This window comes from Dermacentor andersoni, chromosome 3 (genome assembly GCF_023375885.2).
Source record: "Dermacentor andersoni chromosome 3, qqDerAnde1_hic_scaffold, whole genome shotgun sequence".
Taxonomy (NCBI): domain Eukaryota; kingdom Metazoa; phylum Arthropoda; class Arachnida; order Ixodida; family Ixodidae; genus Dermacentor; species Dermacentor andersoni.
This window is the reverse complement of record NC_092816.1, coordinates 59942297-59954310: the sequence shown is the minus strand read 5'-3', so window position 1 is coordinate 59954310 and position 12014 is coordinate 59942297. Positions and strand designations below refer to the sequence as shown.

General features: G+C 51.0%; 1 protein-coding gene across 1 annotated transcript in view; it reads right to left on the bottom strand.

The window, feature by feature from the left end:
* LOC126547246 (high affinity cationic amino acid transporter 1-like) overlaps positions 1-12014 on the bottom strand; it is a 442489-nt gene that overhangs the window by 320638 nt on the left and 109837 nt on the right. Inside the window, exon 2 of the mRNA XM_050195200.2 lies at positions 9905-10024. Within this exon, the coding sequence (XP_050051157.1) occupies positions 9905-10024 (120 nt within the window). The remainder of the gene's footprint in view (positions 1-9904; positions 10025-12014) is intronic.

The window sequence follows — 12014 nt, the reverse complement described above, 5'->3', positions numbered from 1 at the left end:
CTCACGTTCAGGTGCACACAGGACACTGCAAAGTGACTTCGGGAGAGTTGACATTTTTGTTCTCGTTTCCGGCAAGCGTTAGAACCACGCCAAAAGTCAACCGCTCAGTCAGCAAGCACGGCACAACCCTCACTAAGCCCTGCCAGGCTCTTCCCCCTTTTATACTGCTGCCTAGTTCCTTACAGTAGTTTAGCAGCACTCAGAACGCGTCCACAAATCGGAAAAATTGCACTAAAAAGCACATCATCACTTTGAAACACTACACAAAAGCAATAGGTTAAAAATCCTGCCTCAGGAAGAAAAACATCAGTAACAAGCAATTTTGAGGCTGATTCCCACGTTAGGGGCTTCGACTTAAGCCATCGGCGTTACCGTTGAGACTCCCCTTTTTGTAACGCACCTCAAAGGAATATTGTTGCAAAGCGAGGCTCCAGCGCAGGAGGCGGCCATTTTTGGGAGAGATGGTCTGCAGCCATTGGAGAGGGCAGTGATCCGTTTCAATGATAAACCTCGAGCCAGCTAGGTAACATGACAATTTCTGAACGGCCCACACGATACACGCACACTCTTTCTCGGTGGCGCTATACGCCTGCTCACGACTCGTCAGCTTACGACTAGCATACAGGACGGGGTGTTCTACTTCTCCATTTTCCCGTTGGCACAGTACAACGCCCATGCCTCGCTCACTAGCATCACACTGAACAACGAACCCTTTTGTGTAGTCGGGCGATCGTAGCACAGGCTGGCTTGTTAGGGCGCTCTTTAGGGCGCTAAAAGCTCTTTCCTTCGTCTCATCCCAGACGACTGTTTGCGGCTCTGTCTTTCTTAGAGCATCCGTCAAGGGAGCCGCGATATCAGAGTACCTGGGGATGTACCTCTGATAGTAGCCGGCGACACCTAAGAACGACCGAATATCGGTCTTCGTGCGCGGTTGCGGGAAGTCTCGCACAGCGGCCACTTTTATTTCAGAGGGGCGGCGACGACCCCGACCAATCACGTGTCCGAGGTAGACAACCTCGGCCTGTGCTAACTGGCACTTGGGAGCCTTGACTGTCAAGCCCGCATCGCGCAGGCGGGTTAGCACTGCCCGCAAGTGCGCCATATGTTCCGGCCAGGATGCGGAGAATATCGCTACGTCGTCTAGATACGGTAAAGCGAATTCTTGCTGTCCCCGCAACACTTTATCCATGAGGCTTGAAAAGCAGTATGGCGCGTTCTTCAAACCAAAACTCAAAACTTTAGGACGGAATGTCCCCATGGGTGAAATGAACGCCGCATACCTACTAGCCTCTTCTGTAAGTGGAACCTGCCAATAACCCCTGACAAGATCTAGGGTGGAAATAAACTGAGCGCTACTCACTCTCTCAAGGCGCTCCTCGATGTTAGGGATCGGATAAATTTGATCCTTAGTGATGGAATTAAGCCTGCGGTAGTCGACGCAAGGACGAGGTTCCTTGCCCGGTACCTCAACCAAAATCAAAGGGGAGGTATAATCACTCTCACCCGCTTCAATAACACCGAGCTGTAGCATTTTCGTTACCTCAGCCTCCATAATATCGCTCTGGCGGGGTGACACCCGGTACGCCTTAGATCGTACTGGCTCTGGGGAGGTAAGTTCTATGTCATGAGTAAGGACAGAAGTCCTACCAGGCCTCTCAGAGAACAGACCTTGAAACTCTTGTAAGAGCTGGTGTAGTTCTGTTTTCTGCTCAGGCGACAGCGATGCTCTCCTTATTAAGTCACTAATGACTTGATCGGTGTCTTTCCTGTTCGTCACTGAGCCTAGTCCCGGAAGCTCGACCGGAAGCTCTTCTAACTTTCCCGCATCGGGAATTTCCTCTCCAGTATCTGGTGCCTTTAACGCTACAGGCTCAATTTTATCCCGTTCGGGCGTGCTCTGAATACTAGCTTGCTGCGCCTCTGACCCTTTCTCATCGTTCAACAACGTCGGCCCTGCAACTACCGCCTTTGCAGCGAGCTCCCGAACCTTCGATCTGGTTAAGGCCTGAACGCTAGCCTCACCAAACAAAAGCCCCTTCTCGCGCAGGAGGTGATCGGACCTGTTCGAAAATAGGTACGGGTACTGGGGGGGCAGCATAGATGACACTGCGGCCTCCGTCTCAAGTGCTCCGAAAGGTCCTTCAATAAGCACTTTTGCTACCGGCAGACACACGCTATGAGCTTCCACTGCTTGCTTGATCCATGCGCACTCGCCCGTGAACATATCGGGTTCTACGTAAGAGGGGTGAACTACATCCATCGTAGCTGCGGTATCGCGAAGCACTCGGCACTCTTTCCCGTTCACGAGGAGGTCTCGCATGTAAGGCTCGAGAAGCTTCATGTTCTCGTCAGTGCTGCATATAGACAAAAACACGACTTGTGTTTTTGTTTCTGGACACTGCGCCGAAAAGTGACCCGGCTTCTGGCACGTATAACAAACGCGCGCTTGCCTCGTCTCGAACCGCTTTCTGCGTTCGGCTTCGGTTGCCGCCGTCTCCTTACGTTCGGTCGGACTGCTTTCACTCGCATCCGCACTACGTGTATCCCCCTTTGCTCTCATGGGCGTGAACTTTGGCCTCTCAAACTTGGAGCCAAATTCACCCTTTTGACCGTCCTTAGCTCCACGAGCCCGACGCGTCACAAACTCCTCGGCTAACTCAGCGGCTCTAGCCACCGTACTAACGTCTGGCCTATCCAAGACCCAGTACCGCACGTTCTCAGGTAACCGACTATAAAACTGTTCTAGCCCGAAACACTGCAGAACTTTCTCGTGGTCACCAAACGCTTTCTCTTCTTTGAGCCACTCCTGCATGTTTGACATAAGCCTGTACGCAAACTCTGTATATGACTCACTTCTGCCTTTCTCATTTTCCCGAAACTTCCGACGGAACGCCTCCGCTGACAGCCGGTACTTTTTTAGCAGACTCGATTTCACTTTGTCGAAATCCTCTGCCTCCTCTCTCTCCAAGCGAGCGACTACGTCGGCCGCCTCGCCGGGTAGCAAAGTGAGCAAGCGCTGTGGCCACGTTTCCCGAGAGAACCCCTGCTTCTCGCACGTTCGCTCAAAGTTAACCAGGAACAAACCAATGTCCTCTCCAAGCTTAAACGGCCGCATCAGGTCAGTCATTTTGAACCATACTCGTTCTCCTGCACCGTGTGCCTGACTTCCATTACGAGCGCGTTCCATCTCTAACTCGAGACGCTTCATTTCCAAAGCGTGTTGACGGTCGCGCTCTCTTTCTTTCTCTTGTTGCTCTTTACGTTCGCGCTCATCTTTCTCTTTCTGTTCTTTAAGTTCGCGCTCCTGTTTCTCTTTTTGTTCTTTAAGTTCGCGCTCCTGTTTCTCTTTTTGCTCCTCCCTCTCCTCAATGGTCTCAAGGCATTCCGACAGCTCGTCATCCTCAGCTTCTAACTCAAGAATAGCCCTTAGCAGTTCTGGTTTTCTGAGTTTGTCTGAGACATCCAGACCCAACTCTCTCGCAAGCTCCAGCAATTTCGGTTTGCGCAACGACTTCAAATCCATGGCTGCTCTGAATGCTGCTTTCTCTACTGCCTACTATTGTCTTGCCGCAAACTAACCCGGCAGCAACGACAACCCCAATTACCAGCTCTGTTTCTAACACTAACAAAAGCCTGGCAAAACTCAGAAGAAGAAAGTCCCGCACTCACCAAACCTCGCAGCCAAGACTTCAGCGCAGTCGTTCCGCTGCAGGCAACCAGTCATCACACAGGGCTCGTTGCGCTGCTCCCGGATGGTCGTTGTGCTGCTCAGCATACAGTCAACCGCATCTCTTCGCTGCTGGCCTCCGTTGTCGCGATCTCACCGCTGGCAACCAGATGTTGGAATCGCACCGCTGGCCCGAGTTGTTGGGGTCTCGGTGCTGACGCCCGTTATTGCCAATGGGTCGCAAGCCCCAAGGGTAGCGTTGGCCTGGCGGCCTGGGGCACTGGAAGCATCCGAAGGTCCCGGCAAAGCATGAGAAGACTGGTAACAGAACAACTTGTTTATTCTAACATAGCAAAAGAGCGGCCGGTCAGGTCGACCGAAGTGGAGAGACGGGAGAGCACGTAACTCAACAGTACAAATCGGAGCCTCTCTCCTGGCGTCCGGGGGCAGCTGCTCTTATACTCCCGGCGTCGCGGTCCAAAAGGGAAGGAGGGAAGGTCACGGGATGAAGGTCACGGGACGGCGCAGCAGGAGCCCACAACGGCGCGAACTGTCGGGCCGAGAGACCTGCTGAACCGAGTGTAGTGACGCATCGCCAACCCTCACCCACACGACGGCGCGAACAGTTGAGCCGAGAGACCTCCAGGCTCCTCATTCGGGGAACTCCGCTCCCCGGCTGCCGCGCTTTGACAAGCGAGGGCACACACACACACACGCACACACGAAGACACGTGGCACTGAAACACGCCTGGGCACGCTTGGCGGGTAGGCGTTGCGGCGGCGTCGGACGGGCCAAAATGTCCGCCGCTTTGAACAAAGCCCCGGCGTCCGTTGCATCCGCGCCGGCATTACCGCGCGTTGTAGGCGAAACGTAACAAGAGCCTTTCGGCGCAATGCCACACCGAAGCTGGACGAGCGCAGTAGATCCGCAGTAAAGTCCATCTCCCATGATTCCAAATGCGATGCGATCGCGCTTACAAGGACTGTGAAAGTTGACTTGCGCGTCTCGACCCACCTCTGTGTGGCGCATTAATGCGACGCGCTTTCCTAGCGCATTAGCTCCGCGCTTACACGGATGCGATGCGCCAGTTGTCGCATTCATGTAAATGCGCCTTATATGCCGTCGGCTCCGAATAAACTATGTTTCGAGTGGGCGCGTGCCCTAAGCCTTTTGTCCCGCCTTATGGCGCATATTTTCTAAACCTGCATCCGCAATAACTTTTTTCACGGGAGCTACAGCAGGCGGCCGCCTTGTTCGCAGCATTGAGGACCAATGCCTCGCGCGCAATGTATGTATATATATATATATATATATATATATATATATATATATATATATATATATATATATATATTAAGGGCCCCGTCTCGCAGAAATTCCGGTTTCGATGTCGACGGAGTTGTCCGTGAGCGAAAATTTCCGTATATATTCAGGTATATGTATATGCCACGCCATTCTCTATGGCGTGCATTATAGGCGGGTTATATTGCCACACCGTCCTATCACTAATGTTGCTCATACCTTGTCTTACATTCTTGACAAAGTTATTCCTCGGAATTTTGAGAATGACAGCCCGCAAACGAATCTAATGAAACAAAACACCGACAGCGCATGTTTTTTGTGTTCTGAGAGTTAAATATTGAAAGCGCGAAACAATAATAGTAATCTGAAAATCATGTATTTTTTTTTTTGGCCCGGCTGTGCGCTACCTACGGTGTCGGCCCCCGCAACAGGCCGAATTTCTAGCAGACAGCTCGCCTTCGTGCATAGCATTCGCCGCCAGCGTTTTCCGGTAAACGTTACGGTCATAAAAGCTGCAGTTGCCGGAAAGCATGAAAAGCATTAAGAGATCTTTGAATGCTATCGTTTTGCACTCTTAAAGGCGAAACGTAAGCGTCTTTTTTTCTTCTTTTTCTTTTTTTTTGTTAGTAGCCAGTCCGTCACCCAGTCAACTTAGGAATGCGTTGAGGAGGCAGCTTCTGGTCACCAACGCAAGAACGACAGCAAAGTACTAAGTACGTGTCAAATAACCTTTGCAATCGGAAGCGAAAGTTGCAAAAGGTGTTGCACATATTGCGGTACAGCAAGTGTTCGCTTCACCGCGGAGACTGCGTTGTCGGTCACAGCGCAGGCGCTGAAACGGAACACGCCACCAGCGCAAGTCGGCAAACCCAGTTTCTGGTCACCCTGATACGTAGACATCCTTCAGCTCTTCTTCTTTGTGTGAGTATATGTTTCAGCAGCTAGTGCTTTGCCCGGCGCATCGCCAACCATCACCGCATGGCCGGCGACCACTGAATTCCCTATATAAGTTGCGATATTGGAAGTCGTTGAACAGTTCGCCAAACAAACACCAGAGCCGCTGCCCTGGCGAAGCCTGCTGAACAATGAAAGTAGGTATGAACATAACAGAACACGTGTGCCACGTAAGGCAAAGCGCCCTCTGTACGCCGGCAGCGCGCATAAAAAAAATGCGCGCGCGAGGGAGATGCTTCCTCTTCGGAGAGCGCGCGCTCGACGCGACGTTGCTTGATGGATCGGTGACGCCGCTTCCGCGCGGTCATATTTTGGCCCGCCGGAAGTGGCTTGTGCCCCTGAACAACGGCCTGCTCTGCGCGGTCGATGCCGTACTAGTGTCTTACTATAATACCGTGCAGCGGCATAGAAGCCGTGTGGCCAATCGAGGCGGCGATTCGCCCTTCGGAACTAACCGTGCTTCGTGGGCGCCAATTCTTCCTGACCGATCACGATGCGCATACCACCGAAATGTTAGTAACAACAATTGTTTGCCAAGTTGTCATGAACTACCAGCGCTTTTCTTCTGCATTCTTCCGTATACGCTGCCAGCGAATCTAGGTTAAGCGCTCTCAGTGTGGAAGACCGCAGAGCTCGGAAATTGGCGTCTGGACTCTCCACAGTAGTAAGGTATGTGCAAAATTCTGCGAGTTTGCTTCCCGAGACATCTTGTTTGTCTCACACATGTCACATGATACATTTAACGAAACTTAGGTTATGTGGAACGATATTTGGAGTGACATTCGGTAACCGTGGCAGCAAGCTCGACCGAAGGTAGAGGCGGTACTCAAGGACATTGGTTCCACGTAGGTGCCGCTTCGTATGTAGAACATTTTCGCAAGTATGCTCGTCTCGCTTAGTCGAGCGTATGTGGAACAAGATTGAGAAAGCAGCCACCATCTCTTTCTCACTGCGTCCTCCGTTTGCAAGTCCGTCCTCGTCTCAATGGCACCGTTAGCGAGACATCGGCCATTTTGTGTAGGGCAACCGAATGTCGTGGAAAAGCCTACGTCGGCTATTTCGCATCTCCTATCGCTAGTAAGAACACACTCACGCGTCGCGCCACTGTAAAGGTAACGAGGCGAGGCGCGTGGAACGATACGAAAGCCGAAACGCTGCTGGCGAGTTGCGAAATCAGCCTTTGCGAAGTCGGCCTCTGATTCGCTTACTCGATCGGTTCTCGCTTCCTATTGACTGCACGCTTTTATAGTACGCGGGGTGCGGCGCGAAAGTGCCAAGCGGCAGTGATGAACAGCGGACATTCCCTCCGCATCACCGCGCGCTTTCCTCCACACGGTCCCTAAAAACCCCTTTGTGGACCACTCTTCCCGCGTTACTCGGGGGCGTGCCGTCCCTCATTCTTCGCTCGGATGAAAGTTTAATTTTGTTTGAGAACATCGCGGGGCGATCGTTGTGAGGGAACGCCCGTCGTACGTACACGGTTTGCAGGTTATTACGTCGCCCCATCCGTCACGCTCGCCGGAGGTCGTTGCGCGGAAAGCTAATTGGGCTGTAATCGAACACCCGGTCGGTAGGAGTAACACGCGAGGCTAACAAGGAAAAGAGAGAGATAGAAAAAAAAATGATGAGCAAGTTGAGAACAAAAATAAAATAAAAGATATATAAAAAATAGCAAGAGCAAACCGGATCGACATAATCCCGCGGTGTATTTGACATGGATAGATTAGTACGGCACAGCCGGAATAATCATCATATATGGCACGTTCTTTGCTAGGCACGTGACATTGTTTTCAAGTTCCCGAACACTATTTGTTTTTGTTTTTTTCCGGTGTGCGGAAATAAAATATTTAAGTAACGTTCATTGATTACCTCATAGCTTGGGTGGAACTCAGATTTAGTCAGATAGCAGGCGGTTTCATGTCTGTAATAGACCTGTCAGACGCAAATTTCGCGCACAGAGGTCTCTTATATAGGCAGCACTAGGCGAGGGGAAAAACGCTGATATACGCACGATTACGGACATAGCGTTTATGTGCGAGAACACTCATGTTAGTTGATACTACGATTACTGAACTGTGTGGAAGTTTAAGTTTTATCGTTAAGTTCTTCCAGAACCAACTTTTTTTGGTTATTGTTGTTGTCTTCTTTCTTTATTTTGTTAGGCTTTGTTTGTTGTGTTTGGCTTTTTTCATATGCTGTTTCTTAACTGCTGCAAAATATAAGGCAATGCATGCGAAAGTCATTATGATGTTCAATGAAGAGAAGAATAAAAGACCGTCCCACCAAAGAGAGAGGGATATAAACGAGATACGAAAGGCAGGGAGGTTAACCAGAATATAGATATCCAGTATGCTACGCTACAATAGGGAAGGGGAGACAGACAGATAAAGAATAATGCACATACATAGAAGGAGAGGGAGATTGCAGAAATAACTATGCAAAAAAGGCCCCGAGAAAGTCGTCATGACATTACAGTGGGATAAAGAAATATTTCGCATAAATTCTACATTATTTACCGGAAATTACTCAAATCACTCCCGACAACAAGATGGATGGATGGATGAAAAACTTTATTAGTGTCCTTTAGGGCGCGCACTAGCGCGCAGCGGGCCACTCCCACGTCGGGACAGAGAGGCCGAGTCTCTCCGCCGCGTCGCGGGCCCGTTGGACAGCCCATAACAAGATGGCACAGAGATTTAACAGCTTCTTTTTGTATATAGGGGAGGCGCAGCAACGTCGCTTTCTTTTATTCTGTGTTCGCATCTGTTATTCGTTATGAGCTATACAATCATTAGAAACTGTCTGTCCGCTCTAGATATACAGAAGCTAGACGTATGCACGCCAATTAATTTGTGGCATAGACGAAACAACGCAGCTACAGGACCGAGTCGCAAGAACGGGACAGAGACAAGACTAATGAGATTAATGATGAACAGACAAGATCAACAGGTACGTGTTGCCCGAGCGAGCAAGCAAGCAGCCGCAGCTTGCGGTGCCAACGCCACCTGCAACTGACGCCTTGCGCAGCAAGAGACCGAGGAAGCAGCAGCGGCCACCAAGGCCGGCAGACGCGCGCCGCAGCTAAGCCTTGTGGGGGTGAGTGAGAGAGAGAGGTACGGACCGGGCGCCGGCGGCACCCGCACGCGCGCGTCACACGCGTGTCACGCGAGTGCCTCGCCGACGGCAAACCGTCTCGCCAAGCGGGGTCACGCGCGTCGCCGTATGTGCGCCGCCGAGGCGCGCTGGTGAGGTGGCGTCGCGGCGACGCCCTCTCCTCTCACGCAACACCGTTTCGCTCCGCTCCGCTCTGTCGAGGCGCGCTCGTGACGTGGCGTCGCAGTAATCGGAATTTAGGTGCCGTTTCGCTGCTACAGACGCCGAATTTTCCACTCGATGGGCCCCTCGATGCCTTCACATTGAAATGCATAAAAATGATATCAGAAAACTACATGGGAAGACAAAAACTCGTGGACCAGAGCATGTCGATGCGTGTGGCGGCACTGCAGGCATCGCGGCTCGCTAAATTCTCCGACACACTGCGCTGTTGCCTGCTACTGCAGGATTCTTTCGGGGGTTCGCAGCAGCCGTTTTGCTGACACCAAACTAAGTCGTCACACGCCGTAGTCGATAGGTGGCGCTGACATACTTCACCGGCCAGGAGCGCACCGAGATAACACCGACTCCTCTCGCATGTTACAGAGGAAGTGCGCTAATCAATCCGGCAGGATCACCGCACGTGCGGCGGCAATAAATGTCGCCGAGTCACCGCCGCCATAAGCTGTGGAAAGGAAGACTGCGTCATCCGGGTGCGTCATTCGCCTATTGCGAGGTGCACTTTGGGCGAACAGAGAACTACGAAACGGTGGTATTGCCAGCTACGCGTTCACAACGTAACGTTCCGCGAAGAGTCAAATCCGTTCGCTGCCTGGATTTCATCAGTAAAAGCCCCTCTGCTGTTTGACCCATGGTTGAGTACTCACCGGCGAGGCAGGATGCGACGGCCGCCACCAGGAAGGACAAGACGACGGCGGGACCCGCCTCCTCGCGAGCCACACGAGGAAGGAGCACGTAGACGCCGGTGCCCAGACTCACAGCCACGCCTGTGCAAAACAAAACAAGAAATGAGAAGTTACGGTGAGGTTTTTGTGACACCGTGCGCTCACAGCCATCGAGTGAGATCTATTCATGTTTGCCGACGCACTCGCTACGCCATGCTTGTTTATTTATAGCCAGTGAATGTTTACTGCAATTTATACTGCTAATAAAGCCGCGAACCTTACTTACTTCGTGTAGCTGCCTGCTACTTTGCTATCACTACCAATGATTCGCCTTTCGACCGGAACTCTGATTCTTTTTATTTATACATTTCAATTGCAGCTGCAGTCCACTTGATGCATCGCTACTTGTTGCTGGGCTAGTTGGTTCGTACTTATTACGATGTGTTAAGAAGCGAACGAAACTGAAATGAGACAAGGACAGGAAACACTGTTTCCTGTCCTTGTCGCATTTCACTTTTTGTTCTTGTCCGAACACACCGTAATACAGTTAATTAGTCCAGTGCTGTTCTTGGCTTTGTCCCTTGGCTTCTTGTGGATGTGGACAAATGTGCGCTAATACGGAACGGAACACATAATCGGATACTGAAGCTACGGTTACTGAAGCAGTGTGGCAGCGGGCCTTAGATATTAGCTAATGCTCGCCGAGTCTCACACACACACACACACACACACACACACACACACACACACACACACACACACACACACACACACACACACACACACACACACACACACACACACACACACACACACACACACACACACACACACACACACACACACACACACACACGCACGCACACATATATATATATATATGTATATATATATATATATATATTATGTTCTTGCTTTTTATTTCAGTGCGAGAACAATGACCAAATATGTCCTGCATTAGAATCGGGTGTTCGGTTTCGTATTAGTAGCCACGTGTCCGAAAATAGCCCCAGACAACTTACGACTGCGCCTGTACCTCGCATGCTTAATATAAGATGTAATCCTTTCTACGGATTGCTAGAGAGTTCGACTTAGACGAAGTAACACTGATGAGGTTCAACGAGTTTTCGAGCCTGAAATGTCCGTGTCTTCTTTACGTTTCAGAACATTGTTCGGCACGTGACAGGGCATTTTGTTGCTCATTTCACTTTATCTACGCACAAGCTAATGAAGATTATACTAGCGTATCAGGGAAAACCAGTTGGGGGAGGAACGATACATCAAGAATAAGTAAAGATCTATGAGGCACGGTCTCCCCCAGGGAGATGGGGTTGGAGATAACGAGATTGCGGAATGACGTGGCGGTGCTCAGTTCCCTATCTGCGTGATTGGAGCGCACTGACTAATACCGGACCTTTACAGGCGCGTAGAGAAATTACCGATATCAGATACGTACAAAGTAAAAGTGGACGAATCAGTGAACCGAACGTCCGCAAAGGGAAGCAAGATCTGCCACATCCCATCACTGGGACCAAGAGAACGGCCTCGCCGACTCCACGAAGCCCCGAGGTCACGTAGTTAAGCCTATCAGGATTCACAGCGCATGGGAAAGCATACCCTCCACTTAAGCTCGTTAATAGGATAAAACGCTGATGAATCCGGCTGAGCGTTCAAGTTCCGCGACGGATGGTTCATTTCTTTCCTCTTCGCTATGTTCGGCGAATTAGTAGGACAGTCCGCGACAGTTCCTTCGCTCGCGACCGATTGTCCATGCAAGCTCATAAACGTTGTAGTAGAATGTCCGGATATCTATACCCCAAGCGACCGACGAGACTGAGGCAAGTTAATTTTCGTCACGCTGATATCCCTTTGCCGGCATAACGCGATTGCGAGGCGATGTGAGGCAGTGGTCAGCTTCTTTTCTGCGCACTTGGAAGGCTGGAGCCGCCAATGCTGGCGCCGATATCTCCTTAACACTTATTCTCTCCGGAGACAGTGGAGAGGAGGAGGGGAGCAGGTTCTCCCTCATTAGGCGCCAGCTTCTTGAAGGTCAGGCATCGAGAACGGCGGTGCGGCCTGCTTATCGTGCGCT